This window comes from Centroberyx affinis, unplaced genomic scaffold (assembly GCF_046629955.1).
Source record: "Centroberyx affinis isolate AG114_WGS23_722 - 3 ecotype Tasmania unplaced genomic scaffold, CSIRO-AGI_Caff_v1 ptg001879l_1, whole genome shotgun sequence".
In the NCBI taxonomy this organism is placed as follows: Eukaryota; Metazoa; Chordata; class Actinopteri; order Beryciformes; family Berycidae; genus Centroberyx; species Centroberyx affinis.
Window position 1 is genome coordinate 99131 of NW_027280252.1, and position 21964 is coordinate 121094.

The 21964-nt window shown below is 40.1% G+C and overlaps 1 protein-coding gene across 1 annotated transcript in view; it reads left to right on the forward strand.

The window, feature by feature from the left end:
* LOC139653124 (probable flavin-containing monoamine oxidase A) overlaps nt 1-2191 on the forward strand; it is a 63916-nt gene extending 61725 nt beyond the window's left edge. The window contains exon 12 of the mRNA XM_071530076.1: nt 1843-2191. Within this exon, the coding sequence (XP_071386177.1) occupies nt 1843-2191 (349 nt within the window). The remainder of the gene's footprint in view (nt 1-1842) is intronic.
* Nucleotides 2192-21964: the final 19773 nt, after the last annotated feature.

The following is a 21964-nucleotide window of genomic DNA, read 5'->3' on the forward strand; positions in this document are numbered from 1 at the left end:
TCCTCGTGTTATTACTTGTTTTTTTTTACTTAGTTTTATTACTGTCTCTTTAGGGGACAACTTGTGTTGACTGTCATGTGGTTAGGCACACACACTTTTATGTTAATTGTTTTGTTGTATCTCTTTTTGTTTTCTAGTTGTATCTGTGTATCCCTTGTATTACCTTTTATTTCTATTTATTTATTTATTCTTTTTTTATTCAGCTTTATTTTATTTCACTGTGGTACTTATATATCACTGTCTCTTTGGGGTTTTATTGCATGTAAAGCACTTTGTAAGCATTGTTTTTAGAAAAGCGCCATACAAATAAAGTATGGCACGGTTACAGTTACAGTTACATTATTATAGTTACATTTTAGTTACAAGAAAATATAGATATGTTGTATTAGCAGTGGTTTCTGGTTATACAAGCTGCTTCTACACCTCTGAAACGATGTCTGCCCCGCACCCTGCCACCAAACAACTGTGGTATCACCCGCTTGCACCCAGCACCTGCAGATCATTGACCTGAGCAGAATGAAGAGCAGTGTGAGTGATTATGCCTCCACTGACGTGCATTAGTCTAGTTCTAAAGAAATGGACAAGGGGTCAACAGGAATGGTGTTCTCATGGGAAAACGTCCCATAATCCATTTCTAATGGGCCTGTTAGGAGATGCACAAAGCTGAACGGATGGCAGAGAGGTGGGGAGAGGGAGGGGGGGAGGGGGGGGAGTGGGGTTCAGGTAATGCATTTCCATAATGGCATTAAGTCCATAGGGAGCAGAGGGAGCTCATTACATAACGTGACTAGAAGAGGAGAGAGGAGCGGTACACTTTATCCCCGTTCCTCCTACCCCATATAGGAAATGGATCCTCAAGGAGACACTGTGACCTTGACACAAATGTGACGCATGCAGTGAAGAAAGGCCCACACAAAGACACAGATGCAGCAAACCCATGTAATAACACAATGACCCAATGGATCCAGTAATAACGGACAGATTATGGGATTTCATAAGGGATTGTATGTGTCTGAATACTGATCATGGTGTCGTTTTCTTTTATGGTATGCTCAGAGTAATTATGTCTAGTGGATGCAAGGTCCAAGTTTTTTTTAGATAATTTATAAGGAGCCCTGACCCGCTCATCTTTTACGGATCGTCACGGTGCGGTGAAAGAGAGAGAGTAGAGAAGAGAAGAGAAAGAGGAAGAGCAAAGAATAGGTGCCAAGAACTAAGTATAAATTGACTCCGGGGGGTTCATGCATTACTAAGTTAACAGATCTATAATGCATGGAGAATAAACACTGCGCATTGAGAAGAGTTGCTTAGAAGAAAACAGTGTGATTACAAATTTTCCAAAACAAAAATATGATGTGGAAAAGTAGCTCTATGTTCTGTTTTTTGTTTGCGCTGCTGCTCTCCGTATTATTTTTTTTAGCAGTGAAGAAAATGCATTAAGTCATTTAAGTTATCATAGAAAAACTGTAACACGGAATAATTCTAAAATAAATCATTATATTCCTTGAAAGGAATAGTTTTCCAAGCATTAGAATTGATGTGTATATTTTACTAGTTTATTCATTGTACTGAGAACAGTTTGTCAGTCTGGAAATCTTATCAGCCAACAGCATCCTTTTTTTCACTCAAGTTAATTGATAATGAAAGTATTCATTGCTTGTTTCAAGACAGTAAATAAGTGTGCTAACAGAGATGTAATTCTTCCTAAGGGAAATAGGCAATAAATGCCTTTCATAACAGGAACATAAATGTCAGCGATCATAAAGTGTAGTGATTGGTTTCCTCACTTTCCTCAGCTCACATTTAACATTTTTGTGACTCATTGATTTCTGTGATCTCCAGGATTCACTGGGCAGGCACAGAGACGGCCACCCAGTGGTGCGGCTACATGAGCGGTGCAGTGCAGGCCGGGCTGCGAGCCGCTCTGGAGGTCCTGGCTGAACTGTGCCCTTTGACCCTGACCCAGGAGGAGCAGGAAGCAGTGCGACACAGTAACACGGCCAAGTTCCCAGAGCAGCACACCACCTCTTCATCATCATCCAAGCTCTTATACCTACGCAGAGCGGTGGTGATAGCAACCCTTACAATAAGTGCTGCTCTCTTGCTGGCTCAGCGTAAAAATGAATTGCTCAGGGTCAAGACTTACTTGAGATATTTTGCAACTACCAAGTATAATATTTTCCAGGTGTGACTGAAACCTGTAAAACAAGTGAACGTTTTACCTAAGTAGTGTTGATTTAGACAAAAGAACAGTTATGTCTCTTTTTCCAAAGGGCCTCTGTGGGAAGTTGGCTCTGCCTACTGATATCAGATTTTATTGGCTCGAGACACATACTGTACAGTCCATCTAACAAAGTTATAAAGTTACAATTAATTAGATTAAATTACATTATATTATTGCATTATAATGTAATATATTAGTTCAAATTATGGCATTACTTGCTCTGCTGCCGGTCCCTCTTGTATTTCTATGTATTTTTCTTTCTTTCTTTCTTTCTTTCTTTCTTTCTTTCTTTCTTTCTTTCTTTCTTTCTTTCTTTCTTTCTACTGCCTTCCAATGCGTGAAAATGCACAATACTTGGCACAAAGCTCCAGTCCCATGCCAAACGACATTCACTAGTCTGGGGCAAATAGTCCAGATGGTTCTACAGCAGCGGTCTAAAGTTTAAAACGTCTAAAAAAATCATAAAAAATCAACAATAGTTGCTACAGCTCTGCCATTTTCTGAGGCTATTGGCCCAAATGAGAGAAAACTGTACATTGGTATCTATACTTAATTATTACCTATTAACCTCTGTTTTTATTCAAAAACTGTTAAACTAATTAAGTCTAATCCTAACCCTAACTACGCCCATATACTTTTCAGAAATTATGTGAAAATCGCTACAGGGCAACATGCACAAATATAAATTATTGTGAGGTTTGACTGACTGTAAATGGTACTGTAAACAGCCACTGTAAATTGCTGCTTACTCGATGTCTAATCTTCATGTAAAAAAAGATAAAATATTCTGTTGTCTTCATAGATGAAACTCACAAGATTTCTCAAAAACGTAATTAAAAAAAATTATTTGAATTCTGCCCTTAGGGAAACCATTGTAGTCAGTGGAAAATAGAACATCTTTAAACATCAGTTTTTCGCTTATGGAGCATTCAATCCTTGTTAATCTGTAATCCTTGTAATTTTATCTTGAAATCTGCCTTTATATGGATGGACAGTGGATGGAGTTTGAGTCCTGTGATGCTGAGTGAACATGCTCATGCCTACTCAGGCAATGTGCTGTGTGATCAAACACATAGGTTTTTTATAATTACACCATAATTGTGTTGTGGTATAGCATTATGAAATTAATGACTATTATAGATTGAACTGATGTGCTTAAAAGAAAAAATGATAGTTTCACAACATTCTAATCGAACAAAATGCTCTTATTCTCTTATCTCAATAGTGCTTGATTCTCTGATTTATTAATGCAAAACATTTTTTTTAATCATTCCAAGAGCCCTTTTTACAAAAAATGCATGTAAAAAGAATCCATTTCTATTCAAGCCCTTTGAAGCCTTTGTCCAATCTTATTTGCAAATTATATTAATGATATTAAATGGACAGAGATCTAAATCAAGCTCAGCTTCATTCCATTAGAAAAATAAAACCTCCTGAAGGGAGAGACAAGGGGACCATGGTATTCCTGATTGAATGGACAGGCTCTCTGTTCTTTGAATTTATCCTAGATTTTATCATGTGCTCATTTCAAATTATATGATGAAAAAAGAAAATCATGTCTCTAGCAGTAGATAATGCTCATACAATAGGAAAAACATTCCATGTTATTTGCAATCTTAAAAATAAAAATATTGAAATAAGTGTCACCAAGATTGTAAGGGCTTCATTGACACCATGTTACGCTCAAAACAGTGTGCATTGTGAAAATGGTGCTGTCATACTGCCTTGTATTGTTTCCCAAAGAGCAGCAAAACCTGCTCGAGAAGCTTGGAGCAGAGCCCAGGAAATGCCAGGCTCACAAACACACATATTCACCCCCCCCCCACACACACACACCCACACACACACACACACACACACACACACACACACACACATATGCATGCATGCACGTTTGTGCACACACCAAAACACCCACAGACATTCGAATGAGTGTAAGATGGATGAACCGGTCATACAATGATAACGTCCCAGAGAAAGTGATTTAATCGCTATCACTTGATTGCACAGTTGATCGAAAGGCTTTTTGTCAGTCCCCATTTCTCTCCTAGAGAGTATCTCACACACCCACTGTTTGTTGGACAGCAGTCTGTGACTCCATTGGTGCCACGGCTTGTTATTTGTCTTTGTTATCACTAGCTTGCACTGGATCAACTGCTTGTTCTCCCTGGTTTCATTTAAGCCAGTCCTGATTGAATCAGGCCAGCAGTCCAGCATCTCTTTATATGTGTCAGTTTTTGGCGCCATTTGGTCACTGATTTGGTCATTTGGGAGGTCAGTCACAAGAGTAATGGCTCTTTTGTGGCTTTGAGTTTCTCACTGCACTTCATGTTACACACAAAATATCCACTTCTTTCGTCCCGCCTGACCCCATTGAGAGGCAGAGCAAAGCGGATGGGTGTGCTATTTCAGCGTCTGTGCTGCGCGGTGGTTCCTTCTTACGGTATATGTCATCGCCAGCTTAAGGCATGCATGTGGTAATGTACCATCTGGGGGATTGGCAGCTTGCCTTGTCAGCTGCTGTTTTGCGGTCGTTCAATGCAATCCGGTTCTTGGATTCTATGCAGGATGCATCATCATTGTGAAGTGATGAGCATTCCTTTGAAGAGTTTTTCTAAAACACGCCGTCAAGTCTAGTGTACTATTGTGTCGGTGAATAATAACATCAAAGATGTCATAAACCCTCTTCTCACACATGGTGCATTTTTTTCAGGCCCAAAATCGACATTCACAATTGCAGACCAAATGGTACAACCGGGGGCCAACTGGAGGAGGGGTAAGTGGCGCTGGCCCTTGTTAATACAAATGATGAAAAACGTCCCTGATATTTACCTCCGCCAAGGAGGTTATGTTTTTGGTGCCGTTTGTTTGTCTGTTAGCACGATTACGGAAAGACTACTGGGCCAATTTTCATGAAATTTCATGGAAGGGTGTAGCACTCAGACTCATGAAATTTGCATATCATAGCAGACTGGACTATTGGCCTTGGTGTAGGTTTGCGCTCTCCGAGTGCTCTTCTAGTTTGTTTGTTTGTCTGTTAGCAGGATTACGGAAAAACTACTGGCCCGATTTTCATGAAACTTCGTGGAAGGGTTTAGCATGGGCCAAGGAAGAACCCATTACATGTTGGAGCAGATCTGGATTCGACTCACGAACAAGCAATAATAGCACGAACCTTGGCGGAGGTCTGCGCTCTCCGAGTGCCCTTCTAGTTTATGGATAAATTCAAAGAAAACATATATCTATATCTCAGAAATCAGTTTTTGAACCCTGCGTGCCAATGTGCAGATGCCTGCATTCCCTTATAATACAAAGTCATCACATAATATAGAGAAAAAATGCATAGTTTCCTTCTACTTCTTAATTCTATACTATGGTCATGAAGGTGAAAAACAGTTACAAATGAGTAAACCACTGACAATGAGAGAGACAAGGGGAACAGACATTCCTTTCACTGGCTCACATTGTATTTATTTATTTATTTTTACTTATTATTCTAGAACCTATGTTGTTGGCTGTGGATGTTTCTTTGCTGAGGTTGTTCTGTTTTGTTGCTGTTTTGTTCCCTGTGTCTTTTTTTAATTGCACTGCTCAGGAGTAGCGCTCCTAATTTTGTTGAATTCTGTACAATGATAATAAAGGCTTTCTATTCTATTCTATTCTATTCTATTCTATGCTCACTCCACAGAGCACAGCACACTGTGTGTGTGTGTGTGTGTGTGTGTGTGTGTGTGCGTGTGTGTGTGTGTGTGTGTGTGTGTGTGTAAATAAACTGAACAAAACTAATTGATAGGATGAGAAACAGATGAGGACAAACGGCATGTATCCACTCTCCCTTTCTCTGGTGCTTTTTCAATTTCAAGTTCAAGTTCAACTATTTCTATAGCCATTTATCACACGCATCTCTCAAAGGACTTTACAGAGAATGTAAAGTCTAAGCCTAACTAGATCTAACTGATCAATAATGAACCATAGAACAGAATGATGAAGGATAAAAATAAGGATGCAGAACAAAGCACAAGACAAACAAAAACAGATTTTAGTTAGACATAACAGCCTACCTATCCTACATAGCCTAACCTACCGACACCACCAGCCTTAGAACCTCGAAGCACACAAGGAAAAACTTGTAAACTTGTAAACTGACGTGAGAAAAACAGATGAGGCAGATAGAGGCAACATGCGGCAGAGAGATGGGGCCGCGATCAGCGCTAATATCCACAGAAACAAGTGCAGCGCTCGTGATTCACATCCAGGTGGAAACAGCAGCAGAGATGGGACTCAGGGAACAGGCTCTCTGCAGCATGTAGCTGTGTCACTGTGCATTTGTTTGAGTGAGCGTTCCACGTTGATGGTTCCCGCGCTGGTAGGTTAGTGGAAGTGGATCTTTGACGATAGCGCCCTCCTCAGATTGCCCCCTTGCTGGTTACTATGTGACTTTGTGACAGCGCTGGGGTAGAAATTACCGTAGCCTCAGTGGCCTAGTAAAGAACTGCTTTATAGTTTGCCTTTAAGTGGAATACCACTAAATTTAAGCATCCTTACTATTCCAAGGAGAGTCCAATCAATATTTGTGAACATGAACAAAGGCAAAAAAACACATGAACTAAAACTTGAACCTATTGCATTAAAGGATACCGCTGGTGTTTTTAAATACATTTCTTATCGTCAACAAATCCTATGAAAATAACAAAATCAACAATGCGTTTGCTAACCCTACTCCCGTTACTTTCCGACTTCCCACGTTCCCTTTTTAGCCTTCAACCCGGAAGTCATTGGCTCCAATTGTAAGCTAAAAACCTTGAAATACAGCTCACATAGTTTCGCTAACTGTTACCATGAAAAGTCAGATCAAATTCAAATGGGAACAAATTCTTCATTACAACGGGGACTATTTTCAGTGCTACAGAACTACTTTCCTGAGATGGAAAACGAGTTTACGGTCAGCTTATTAAGTTGTTTGAGGAAAAAGTCGGCCGGTCCGGTGCATTGCGATGATGAAATATGTTGCCCAGAGCAACGGCATGGCTCTGTGACGTGATTTTAATAGTTTTTTTAATACAATGGAGTTCTATGGCTACTGGGACATGGCTTTATTGGGCATCGGCTACATGGACGAGACTTGTTAGCAAAATAAATTCATTACTGATTTTGTTATTTTTATAGGATTTGACCAGCCTTATTCTTTTCATACGATATCTTTGCTACTGTATACGTTATGTTGACTTACCGTGGCTTCTAATGGTATGTTACAGCAATGGTACCGCATCATCAGGAAGATTTGTGTCTGCATGGTGCTGGTCTGAATTAATTGTTCCGAATGAACTGAATTTTAAAATGAGACTGAATCAGAATTAGCAGTTTGGGAACGGAAACAGTGAGCTTGTGTATTAGCAGCAAAGAAAGCGATGCTAGGCGCAGAACTGAGAGGATATACAGAGAAAATATCTTGTCGTTCGGTGTGAACCTTACATCTCTCCAGACCTTTTCAGACCACTTATCTTGTTGGACACCTTGCCCATTTCATGACATTTAACATTAGGCTACATACAGTATATCTAGCATCGTCCCTCTCCATATAGTGGAGAAAGTTTTAAGGCCTTACAGAAGCACCGATGCGTACAGATACTCTGCAGCTGGCTGGGTCACTGAGCCATTTACTGTACATTGCATCTGAAAATATTTCTGCCCAAAGAAAAGGAGAGAAGCTTTTTAATCAGATTTGTAAAGATCACATGCTAATGCTTCTACCACTCTAGTTAACATTAAACTGACATTAATGCCCAAACTAACATTAGCTGGCATGCTTGTGAAACAATAAGCACAATAAGACAGTAAAAATTATTAACATACATGCACAAACACACTTTTCACTGCATTTCACACTGCATTTTTGCAAACTGTGGGGAATTGCATATAAATCAGTTTTGACAGTGTGTGTGTGTGTGTGTGAGACATTTAAACAGTGTGAAATGTATTCTACCTTGCTGGAACAAAAAGGTGCTACTAAAATTCCCCCACTTCAGGCCAAGTACTCTGCGGCTCCAACTTTGGACTGGTGCTTGAGTTTGAGGCATTTAGTGCACATTTAGTGCACTACAATACAATGAGTTTTGGTATTTTGTACTGTGCATGACCTGTTGTTTGGAATAAGATACTTGACACAAATGCATGTTTTAGTTATTATTTGGGCAGCCTTAGATTAAGAATGGTTTTCTCTCTCTATTCTGTAGGTGGTGGACCAAGTCCCACTATCTCCTTTAGTTATGTAATTGATCAATCCTGATGTGGACCTACATGATTGCGACACAGTTATCGGTTAAATTATAATTTCACTAACGTTACTTAAATTCCACAAGGTAATAACGTTACCGTTGAAGTCTGTAGTGCAGCAGAAGACGTGTTATCAGGTTACTGTGTATACCGTTACTAACACAGGCGAGTAAATTGTGGAATTTTAAGTTTCACTTTCGTCTGCACAGCGGGGCTCTGGCAGATTGAGTAGGGGAGAGCGGGGCAAGTTGTCACATTGGTCAAAGTCAAAACACTATAACATAAAAACAATTTGTAGCCTATACATGACAGTAAATTATGAAAATCTTAGAGTGTTTCTTCTCGTTTCAGGCACCAAATAATTATACATTGTGACACATACAAGCAAGGGTCAGCTATAACCTGATAATAATTTTTAATGTTTTAGTGAAGCTCTGTGCTCAGGGTGTTTTAACACTTCTGTTTCATTCTGCCCAGTGTCTTGAGCCTTTCCAAAGGTCAGTGAAATCAAATTGCAATGTTTCAGATCAAAGGATTGCCTTCTGTCACGGAGTACATACTGTACATCCATTCGTATTTTACTTAAATTCCTAAATAATGCTTTCTCTCTTGAATTTTAGAGAAATGGTGTAAATGTTGAGCCATCACTCTGATTACATGGTCTTGACTCGCATTGGTCTGGTCTCGGGCTTGACTCTGTCTCGCCCCCCTTCGGTCTTGGTCTTGACTCGGTCTCGCCCCCCTCAAAGTCTTGGTCTTGACTCGGACTTGATATGCTCTGGTCTTGGTCTAGACTCGGTCTCGGTTTAGGTGGTCTCGACTACAACACTACTGTGTGGCTCAAAGAAATGAATGTTTGAATGTAAGTGCTTTCTTTGTTGCAGTAGTTCAATTCAGTACAATTTGTGTTTATTGTTGACATAAATACAATGTATTGACTTTGAAAGATTGCATTTCGTTTTTTGAATAAGTGTTTTGAATTGTCTGCAAACTTTGTCTTTGTTGTCTCATTCCTCTGAACGTTTAATCTTTCAACTTCCATTGTTCCATTGATCAATAGAATTCTCCTCAATTCATTCATGATGGCCCATTGTCTATTAGCAGCCTTTTCTGCCTCAAGTGAGATGCCAGATGTGTTTTTACCATTATAAAAAAGAGCAATGATCAGTCAAAAATTGCCAGACTACAACTGCAGTTCTTGACTTTATTTTATACTAAAAGAATGCTGCACTTATGCAAATTCACTTTATCAGTGCATCAGTTTAAAAATACATGGTGAAAATATTGAAAATTATGTTTATTGTGCAAAAGTGGTCCAAACAAACTTTGTGGACTGGAGACTGGGCTGGGATGACACTGTCCTGGGCTGGTACTGGGGATATGGAGACTCTACACGGTTCAGTTTGTATCACAAATTAAAAACAGTAGTTTTGAAAAACATTATATTGAGTTATGTACAGTAACACAATCATGAAATCATAACACTCCAAAATACTGGATAAGAAGTGTATGGCTCTTATACACAGACTATACAAACTGATGAAAACACAGATTATTAGGCAGTAATTCTGTGAAACTATGTGGCATTCGGCTACACACATATGTTGGCTCTATCTGGATCATAGTTACGGCACTGAAAATGTCAGCATTGCTTTTTCCATGTTGATATTAGCCTCTAACCTATTCAACCAACTTAACCCAGTAGGAAAAGATCAAATTAGCTGCTTAACCTATCTGCATCATCATGAGAGAAGCCCAGCAGCCTGCAGGCTGCATGAGGCCAGAATGATGATAGACGTTTCTGGTCTAGTCATCTGGAACTTAAAATAAAAAATATTTAATATAAAGCACTCCAGACAAATAGGGAACAGTCAGACAACATCACATGCATGTAACCATAACATACTCCATTTCTGACTTATCTGCCACTCTAACTGTGCCTCCCAGTTCAAGAAAAGCTCATATACTTACAGCTTGCAAGTCAGAGTTGAACAGAGTTGCTCTCTTGTTTAAAAAAAAAATATATACTGTATATATATACAGTATATATACCAGTTTTTTGGGCATTTCGCCTTTATTTTGGATAGTTGACAGTAGAGAAAGACAGGAAAGATTAGGAGAGAGGCGGCGGTGACATGCGACAAGGGTCCCAGGGTTAGGGTTGCATAGAACGAGCCTTGGTCCACTGAGCCACCAGGAGTGAGTAATAAAATATTGCACTTGAGTTATCAGAATAATCAGCATCAGTTGAGTTGTCAGGGTAATCCCCTCGGCACTTCAACAAGGGCAGGTTAAAACCACTAACAGGATGCTGTTTTTGCAAGTTTATTTAATCCATTTTTTTTTTTTTTTTTTAAATGCTACCAGAGAGAAGAGCACTTGAGAAGTGACAAACATACCAGGTTCAGGGTTTCAACATGATCAGAAAAGCACAGATGTTTTAGTTGAACTGTAGTGCACTGAAGTGCTGGATATTGAGTTGCTCCAGATTCTATGCCAACAGCAAATTACAAAATTTGATGAAAAACATGATTTCATGTTGGAAAAAGTTATGCATTTTTGAAGGTTAAAGGTTTATATTTCATACTGTTGCAGGCTACTGCATGAGCCTTTAGATATTATTAATAACTGTTGTGTCGACAGTTGTTAACCAACTGCAACACACTGAGCATCAGATGCAGCCACTGAAGTGGAGGTAGTGTCTGTATTTGTTCAACCAATTTGTATTTGTATTTGAATAAAACCGGAAGTGGATCTGGCTTAAATGAGAAGTGGGTATGGCTTAAAGGGAAGCATTAAAAATCTCCCACATTTTTAGCTTTTTTACCACTTGTAGAAATAATAATACAAAGGAGAAAAAAAAGAGATAAAGTTATTGTGCAGGAGAGGTCAGAAGCCATAGGTTTACAAGGAGGACTCTCTTGTAGCTAATCCAAACAATAATTCATTCATTCATTCAAACTTTATTTCAGACCAGGGTCCAGATAAAAAAGATCAAACAGGACATAACATACAATGAGTTACATACAAAGGATCAATAAAAGATCATGGTTTAAAATATATGGCCTCACTAATGCAGTAGTAATCAAAATAATAAGACTATTCCTGGAGCAAACATAAACTGTACAAGCAAGCAGCTCTCTCTTTTTCCCTCTCTATTGCAGCTGTGTGTGTGTGTGTGTGTGTGTGTGTGTGTGTGTGACAGACTGACTGACTGGGGAACAGAAACAATCTCTTCTGACTTCAATGAGAAAAGACAGTCAAGGTATATGTTTTCTCCACAATTATAGCCATACTATTAAAACATCCTAATAGTATTGAAATAAGTCAGAAGGAGCAAATATTTATTTAAAAAGCATTATTAGTCCTTTGCTAAATATGGAATTGGGATTTAGGAACATCACTATAGTCTACTGTAGTCTATTTCATTTTATAGGCTTCCCCAGTTGTTCATTCAGGGTTTATTTCTGTGTCCAATTTTATTCTCCCAGTGCTTCTCTTAGGACATATAACCTGTCAGTTTCAATATGCCTCTTATTTTATTATTGCTATGCAGACTATACACAGCTGTATGGCTCCTTAAACCCTAATGAATTTAGCAGATTAGCAATTCGACAAGATTGAATGCCATTAAGACCTGGATGGCACAGAATTGTATCCAACTAAATTCTGATAAAACAGATTTTTGTCACAGGCCTCAACCATTTATCAAAAGACACACAATCACACATTCCTTTGTCTCCTAATATGAAATCCTCCTACAAAAACCTCCAAAAAACAAACCTGATCTTTGACTCAAGCCTCAAGTTTGACAAACAAATCAACCTAATAGTGAAAGCTTTTCCAGTTTAGGACCATTTCCAAAATTAAAACCTTTCTCTCTGTCCAAGTTCCCTCACAAAGTCATCTACGCCGTCATCTCCTCTCTGCCTGGACTGTTGTAACTCCTTTTACTCTGTCATTAGTCACCGGTTCCCGTCCCGCCTACAGCTAGTTCACAACGAACAGAGACTGCGTCACCCCCTGTACTTGCTTCCCTTTATTGGCTCCCAGCTCACTCCAGAACTGACTGGAGTGAGCTGACTTCAAGATTCTGTTGCTTATTTTTTTAGGCTTTGAATGGGCTGGCTCCTGCTTACTTATCCAACCTCCTCTGCCCCTCCTCCACCCCTAGGACCTCGTAGCTGCTCCTCGGTCTAGGCTGAGGCTTAAGCCAGATCGGTCGTTTGAGGTTGCAGCCCCTAGACTGTGGCACAGCCTCCCACACTGCATCTATACTTTTAGAAACTGTCTCAACACCCGTCCTTACTCTTCAGCCTCTGAGTCTGCATGACATGCCTGCAAATATATCTGTGTGCGTTTCTATTCTTGTTTTTGCACTTTAATACTTGTACAGCACTTTGGTAAACCTTGGTTGTTTTTAAAAATGTGCTTTATAAAAATACTTGACTTTGTATTCATCTATGCAGAATAAATAATGTACAGTGGTTTTATAGAAGTTTCCATTTATTTTTCATGCATATTTTATTAATCTGAACATCAGTCTCCCCGACGACTTTCAGTCCCGATGTTAATATAAAAAACATTTGAATTCACTTGGCCTGCTATGGAGAAATGCTCTAGAGAGTCATAACCTTGGACAGCGACGTGACTATCACAGCACACACACACACACACACACACACACACACACACACACACACGGTAACATTGACCACACACAAAAAAGGAAAACATGGCAAAACAGCAACAATTCCTGCTTTAATTCCCTTGAACTTTAAAAAGTCGACAATAATGTGAATGGATGTAAAAAGGTGTTTAAAGATCACTATGTGTGAAGGAAAAAATAGAAGAAAAAAGGCACTCTCCTCTGTATAAAGATAAAAAGCCCATATTAACCATGGCTATTTAATGTTAAAATCTAAAAAAAAATGCACCACAATGAAGATAACTATGTGATGACAGTGATACTACTACTACTACCTACTAACTAACTACCTACTGATGACAGGCGATCCCATTGCCTTAACCATCACAGGCTCAATATTTCTGCCACATTAAAAAAATAACCCAGCAAAAAGACCCAAAACCAGCAGACCCAGTAACTGGGCCATTAATATACTCAACCAGCAACTAATATGTTAAATAAGTTACGACTGTACTTACCACTACTGTCAGATTGTTAATAATATACACAGAAAATAAGTGGGGATATGCCAGCATACAGAACGTTGCCAGTAGAACAAGTGCATATATGTGTGTATACCAACATGATCTAATAAAATTTCATGAAATGAGCAAGAATTATGTTAAAATTACGTTCCTCCACCACAAATTGTATTCTGTGATAATGACACAAATTTGACACAAATTGACATTTTCGGCTAAAGGTTAACAGTTAGGTTTAGGCAACTAAAACAACTTTGTTTAAAGTGATGTTGAACTTTGGCAGTACCTTGGGTTGTGTAGCTTCCTGGCCATGATATAACCCCAAAATCCTTGATTCTGTTATCTGTTGCTCCGGGGCTCCAGTAGAGACGATTGGAGAATTGTGCTTGTCTCTCTCTCCATTCACTGTCATGTTACTCGGCTGGGACAGACAGACAGCAGACCACAGTAACTGTTGCCAAGAGACGGTTTATTCACACAGCCACACACACAAAACAGCCTGCCAACAGCGGGAAACTTAAATGACTGCTCGTACAGCTCAGTCCAAAGGTTAACTGGGGCTTGTCGTCTCTTTCTGTGGCTGGTGGCTGGTGGCTGGTGGCGTGGTCCCAGCCTCACTGCAGAGAGGAGCACAAATAGGTGAGTGATTAAGCTTAACTCTCTACAGGTGTGTCTGCCGACCAGTGAACCGCTCCTGCTCTCCCCTCGCAGGCCGCGATAAACCCCGCTGCCACACCGACACTGAAGGCAAGCGCATTCGCTCATCCACCACCCCGACCACAACACCCTCATTTTCCACCGTGCTATTTCAATGTCAGACTACTGTTTCGTTTCAAACAATTTCGTGCTGAGAACGCGTAATTCCCTCACTTTTCGTGCACAGTATTTGCAGTTTAAGTCTTTGTGCTTATTTCATGAAATTTCGGGAGAAATTTCTTTGGTTCTTATGTGAAGAGAGCGAAACTCGGTGGAAATCTGGAATTACCTAAAAAGTCTTTTAGTAGGTCCAGCTACCAAAATGTCCAGCACCACACTGTGCATCAAAATAGCCTGAACTGAGCCTCTGCTGAGAGTCAAAGGAGAAACTTTTACTCAGCAGTAGTGCACAGAACCAATGTTCGCGAATAAAGGCAAAAGTGGACGATGGTGTCAGTTCACAGCCACGATTCTGTTCTTCCACATCATGTTGTTCGTTGCAGCCATAGGTATATATCTATTGCAAATAAAAAAAATACATTGCTTCTGGTGAGACAACGTATGCAGTTGTTGCACCACCAGCAACAACTTTTCTGGATTGTTTTTTTTTTTGATGGGGATCAAGCTATGATTTGGCTCTCAGGGGGGTCTTTAAAGATAGAACTTGGAGAGGTCGGGGTCTTATGTCCGGGAGTCAATGCGATACACACAAAAATTAAATACCGACTACAAATGTGTGAAACAAATACGCCTTGTACTATGTAACTGCTGTATGTCTAAATTGAGGAGTAGGTTGATGTGTGTATTACTGAATATCATCGTTGTCACTGTATGCCCCCACCAACTGAGTCAGTAGTCAACACACGCACTCACTGACACATCTCTCTCTCTCTCTCTCTCTCTCCCTCTCTCACTCACGCACACACACAGACACTCAGACAGTATGCATCTGATCAGAAAGCAATTTAGTCAATGTCAACAGTAATCAATATAAAACTATGCAGCAATATGACAATAACATCCTCCACCAAATCACACGTGCACACACAACTGCCCTGCACTGATAACCTAATATTTGACAGTCAGCGCACTGTTATTCCACACTCCTACTTCAACCTGCAGCGACTTACGTATGTGGCTTGATGAAGAAGTGCAGCCACTAGTAGTAGAGATGTCTCACCATCAATTGGACACCAATAATAATTTAAAAATATTTTAATTTTATATAAATGATATATTTAAAATGTTGGAGGTTTTTGCAATTGTTAGAGACCCCCTCAAATGTATACTTTCACGGTTTCCAGGGGAGCGCAGGTCTCTTTCAGGGGAGTCCAGTTCCCCCTGGCTCCCCCGCATTTCAAACCATGATGGACATGGCATGAATACTGGCGGGAGCAGGCGGTCCTGAGGGAGTTCAGTGACACAGAGTGGAGAGAGAACTTTAGAATGGAGCCATGTGAGCTACTGCACCCAGTGTGCACCCAGGATGTCACTGCTCCAGCTTCTGCACCCGTGATGATTTGTACAAACTCAGAAGCTGTGTGGAATACTGAGTTATCAACCGAAAGGGAAGGCATACAGTACATACATTGTGGATGACAGATATTGGTAAGAATCACCCCTTAATCTAGCCCAGTACAGACTCTGACTTGCTTGCATTATTGCCTTAATCGCAACTAAAGCCACAATAGTAGCCAGCATCTGCACTAAAACGTTGCCTGCGTAGGCGCCTGGTGCTGCCACCACAGCAAGGCCCTAAGTCTCTAGCCAGACTCTTCTCTTCTGTGGTTCCCCGGTGGTGGAACGAGTTGCCAAACTCCATTCGATCTGCAGAATCCCTCTCTATCCTTAAGAAAAGGCTAAAGACCCAGCTCTTTAGCGAATACCTCCTTTCATAAAAAAAAAAAAAAAAAATTTTGATGCACTCTATGCATTACCTCATAGCACTGCCTTGTAGCACTCCCTCGTAGCACCTATGTCCTGTTGGACCAGAACTTAGCTTGTTGCACTGTCTCGTAGCACCTTTGTCCTGTTGGACCAGAACTTAGCTCTATAGCACTTACTCTTGTTGTTCTCTCCTATCTAGAAACTTGCTTGTGTTGTATGCAAATCTCATGTGTAAGTCGCTTTGAATAAAAGCGTCTGCCAAATGTGAAATTGTAAATTGTAATTGTAATTGCAGAGGCACGAGACTCTGAGCACCATGCCCATGTCGATGCAAGTGATGTCATGGCGAGCCTCACAATTAACTGAATGGTTAATGTGAGCCTAAAATCCAACCCTCTTTTTCATAATCTGTGTGCAATTCATTATCTACTCCTGTACTACTCCTACTTGCACGCATACACTGACCCACATACACACACCTGCTCACACACACAAAGTCACATACACTCCAAAAAAAGGGGGCAACAAAATAAAAAAAACAAAAAGGGCACAGCAATGTTAATAACCCAATGAATTTCTGCAGATGAAGAACCAATCAGATCCACCTTAAATCTAAATAAATGAAATAAAAAAAACAAGGGAAAGAAAGTTCCACAGCACACCCACATTTCACTTAAGTAAGTAGTCAAAGTAGTCAAAGTAATAACTAAGGGCGCTCAACCCCTACAGTGCTGCATTATAAATATTTACTACTACACTGTATCTAATTGGACTGGTAAACTGATAGAAAGAGCCTAAAGTGAATCCATGTGTCTTCCCCTCCTCAGGACGTAACCAGCAATTAACAACAAAATACAAGCTTTACATGCATGGACATTGCACATTATAACAGCGCAATACATAAAGACATGGGGGGGATGAGGGGGAGTAGCAGCACTCAAGCAGGTTTCCCCCCTTAATAATTATTACTTGTATACATGTGGGTTTATTATTGGCTTACCTTTTCATTTCTCTCTGCAGTGCCGCCAAAATTTTGCACCAAACACTTTCTCCTCCTTTTCCACTATCGTCCTCTAGCCTCAAGTTGTATAACATTGTACATTTCAAAATACTAAAATACTAGGAGCTGAGTTTGTTTTTTCATTATAATGGAAGAATAAATTATTATCAACCCATTTAATCCACCCATGGTGTATCTGCGGTAATGTCATGAAGACGACAAATCTCGGGAGTTAAGGAGACAGCTTGTTAAGCAGACAGCTTGTTAAGGAGACAGCTTGTTAGTCAGCAATGTTTCCAGTTCATTCCACAATATCTGTATTTTATTACAATGGATACAAATCAACAACCAAATTCTTGACTGGGCCAATTGGAAAACATTAGGCATAAATAACACTCATTTGTGTGTCTTTTTCACACCTCGCTAGACAAACTACTTTTCGATATTTTCAACTTAAGAGCCATGCAACTTCCTTCTTACTTTGCCAGAAACGGCCTAGCTAAATTAGGCTTCTATTGGGATAATAGAAATTGAATAGGGATCATTGATATTATTATTCTTTTAAACAAGGTTACTTTACTTTTTAGCTGCTTTACTTTGATAGCTGCTACAGCAGGTATCAAAGCTATATCACAGTTGCTTCTGAAGAGGCTGAAGAGGCCATGTGAGACTGGATGAATGCTGAAGGACAGGAGGTGCTTTCGATGCCGCAGCCTCAGAATCAACCATGGAGCCATGAAAGGCAGACGAAACTGCAATAACAACACCTAACCTTCCATGGCAACGTTTGCTAATCCTTGGCGAGATATGAGAGGGAGAGAGAGCGAGAGAGAGAGAGAGAGAGAGTATCCCTGGTGTCTCAAGGAGAACCCAGGAGCAGCTGGTTGAAGCAGACGATCCGGTGAATGCCACTCATGCTGCGGACTGCTAAAGCGATGATGTGATTGTTTTGAAATAACTGGCGCTTACATAATGAGTAGCCATTTGTTTGATGATGTACTTTGGTATTTTCAGTCTCTGGCTCTGATTTCTCTTGATCAGTCTGTGACTAATTGTTCAGACCGTTATTAAAGCGAAAGCCACGCAGTGACTTGGAGTAATATAATGAGTATTCAACAAACGAAAAAGTTAGATAATCTGTGAGGTTGTGAGTGATCGGGACTCACTCCTGAAGAGGCATTTGCATTCCTGTTTTAAAGCCGCGGTTGAATGAAACTTCCATTTGATCACGTGCGAGTCAAATCAGATCACGCACTTTGTTTAAAAAGATGAGTCAGCCATCACTATGTTATCCACAGCCATTAATGTGATATTTGTTTGAGGCGAGGACCGGAACGAGGAGGAACACAGGAGCGAAAAGAGTTGAAATGCAACGTGCACTTTTTCTTTTACATGTCAATCAGGAAAACCTCCCAAGGGTTGTGAAAAAATAGAGATTGGGCAATATGTATCAAGGATAACAAGTTTTTTTGCTAATTATGTATGCTATTTCCTCTAGTTTTTGCACTCTGCTCTGTGTTGAAAAATACTCAAAGCAAAAGCTGGTCCTCTGTATTTCAACATTATTACTGGTTCTACGTTACGTTTTTGTTGTTCTTTAGTAAGTCTGAATAATCTTTTATCACAAAGGGGAGGACAAAAAAACAAATACTTTTCAGATTTCAGATTTTATTTCAACTTACTTATGTGGCTTGGAAACTAGTGCTTTTACAGTGGGTTTCAATGTAATGTGCCACAATATCCCTGACCACCTGCTTAGATGGTTTGGCCAATCTGATTACTATTCATCCTCATCCTCCTGCATCTCACACACACACACACACACACACACACACACACACACACACACACACACACACACAGACACAGTCACAGACACACACACACACACACACACACACACACACACACACAAAGAGAGGTGAACTTAATGGCACATTATAATTTGAAGAAGATAATTGCTAGACCCAAGTTCTATTTAACATTATTAATTATTTACCGTTATTATTTAAAATTGTACACACAGCTGGATTCAATTTTAGCACTTTGATTGCATTCAAGGTTGCTGAAAACTTTAGCCAACCGTTTCAGCCATTTTTCATGGTGAAAACATGGAAATTCAACTTTCAAAGTTTTTCTGTACAATAACTTTCAACTCCCAATTGACCAAACATCATGAAGAGCCCACAAACCCAATAGATCATACCGTGAGGGACAGAGCCGAGCCACTGCTGGGCAGGTAAACAACTCGCAGGGAAAAATGCTCGAGTGGATGAAGAAAAGGATCACTGTGAATCGATGCAGGAGTAGCCTCGCTTGGGGCTGTAATGATTAAAGATGGCTGACTTCCACACCTCTCTCAATCTTCAGCCTCTCTCTGACTGTGGTGACAATCAACAGTCAGAGAGGCACAGGTCATGGTACATTGAACCTATATGCCGCTATTTCTGGTCTTGAATCGCAACTTCAAGAAGAATAAATACAATTTGAATGGCAGTTCACTCTTGGGGTGAGATAGAAACTCACTAGTAGAGTCATTTTCTCCATCACTAATCTCCGGCAGGCAGTTTAAGAAGATGAAGATGAAGTGCTTTGTTCTAATCTTCAACTCAAATCTCTGTAGTTACCCTAAAGTAGTATTACTGTTGTTGTGTGTGTGTGTCTCACTCACCAGAATGTACCAGTGTGTTTGTATGTGTGACAGTTCAGTTGCTTACAAATGCCACGATGGTGAGTTGATAAATCACACATCAGTTTATTTTGCTTATAGCTGAACATGTTCTTCCCGGGGCCTTTCAGTGGAAGCGTTATGGACTGCCAACTGTTTGGACTTTGGTCAACATGGAGCCTGAACCACATGAATAATGCATAGTGGCTGCTCACAGGCATACAGCGCTGTCTGTGTTGCCATTGCACATGCAGTGCCAGAGATAGAGGTTGAGTTAGGAAGATCATAGAGGACGACAGGGGAATAAGACAGATAAACAGAGAGGGCGAAGGGACAGAGTAATACATAACGATATCAAGTGCAGAGATGTATGTATGAAAGAAAGACAAAAAGATATGCAAGAGAGACAGAGGATGCAGCTCAGAGATGGAGAGCGATGGGGAGAGATGTAACAGACTGACTAAAAGTATGAGAAATGAAGGCAAGAGAGCAAAGCCAGTGAGCTGTGGGCACCAAACAGAGAGGAAGAGAGATGTGTGAGGGCGGAATGTAGTAGTAGGAAGAGGGATAGGTAGAGAGGGGTGTGTGAAAACACCACAGGGAGCGTCGGGCAGATTGGCCATCTGGACCTCTGAGCTGACAGCTTGACATGTTCCAAGTGCAGCGAACATGGAGAAAATTCACGAAGTTGGCCCCCTCTTGAAATATGCAACGCATTACACAAGAAGCGTAATTAGAGGGTTGGTGGAGCAGACCAGCGCCCACAGTGAGTGTCACCATGAACAGAATGGTCGAACCGAGATCAATGTTCTGCTCTCTAAATTAATGAGGCTAATGTTGATGTGACAGCCTCATCATTGAAGATCTGTGGGGAATAAGACAGACTTCAAAAAGTCTGTATGGAGACAATGAACAGAATGTGTGCAACCTTATTACATTACCGTGGAGAAGGCGAGCACACACACACGCACACACACTCACACACACATACGCACACACACACAGTGAGAAAATGTTTCAGACATTCAAATACAAACCTTCAACACAAAAAATGATTAATGAATGTTTTAATTTGACCAATTCATATTGCTCACCAATAAAGTCATTTTTTTTTTTTTATTATAAAACAGACTGTTTAAAGTGAACAAAGAATACAGCTGATTACTAAATATCAATAAATTTAGGGGGAAAAGCAGAAATTTACAATAGAAAATTACTTTTTTCCAGTGTAGAAATCTAATAGGAGTGTTTGAAGATGAAACAAACAATTCACAACTCAATGCCCCTCAAATATAATTAAGAATTGATTACAGATGAAAGACACGAGCACGCGCAGAAATGCGCACGGCAACATTTGCAGTCTCTCTTCAGGGAAATAGTCTCGTCATTTGAGGAGGGTGGTGGTTGATAGAGAATGAATTCAACAAAAGTCATAAGATGTAAGCAGTGCTCAAAGTTATCTTTCAGACAAAATCTTCCTCTTGAAGACTGTCACTGCAAGATCACTTGTTCACAAAGACGTACACATTACACACATGAAAGCTGATTCAGCAACGGAGCACTGCTGGACATAAGAGAAGTTGAGGCTTTTTGATTTTTCACTGATTTTAAGAAAGAATCCTGGATCCACTACAGCCTCTTTAATTTTACAGAAATAGAGAAATGTGACAGAGAGTTCTCCCCAGACCCCAGATGTTTGGGAGAGGCAAAAGCCAAAAGATCCATTTGGCTATTTGGTATTTGGTGTTGAAAATGGTAGAAACACATATTCATAAAGTACAACATACTGTATAATTTCAGAAAATTACATTTTAACCTTGAGAGGAACTCTTCCCTTTTGCTTCTGATTGGCCCCTCTTTCCTCCAAATGAAACTAGGTAGTAGAGGTTTGACAGCAACAAAAAAAAGAAAAAAAGAAACAGAATCTCCACCAAATTTCATTGGCAGGAGTATGGGTTTCTTTTTTCAGGCAGCATTTCTCAGACTTCAAACACTCCTCCAGCTATTGACTTGATTTCCCCCCGAGGGAGCTGGATGAAATCAGATA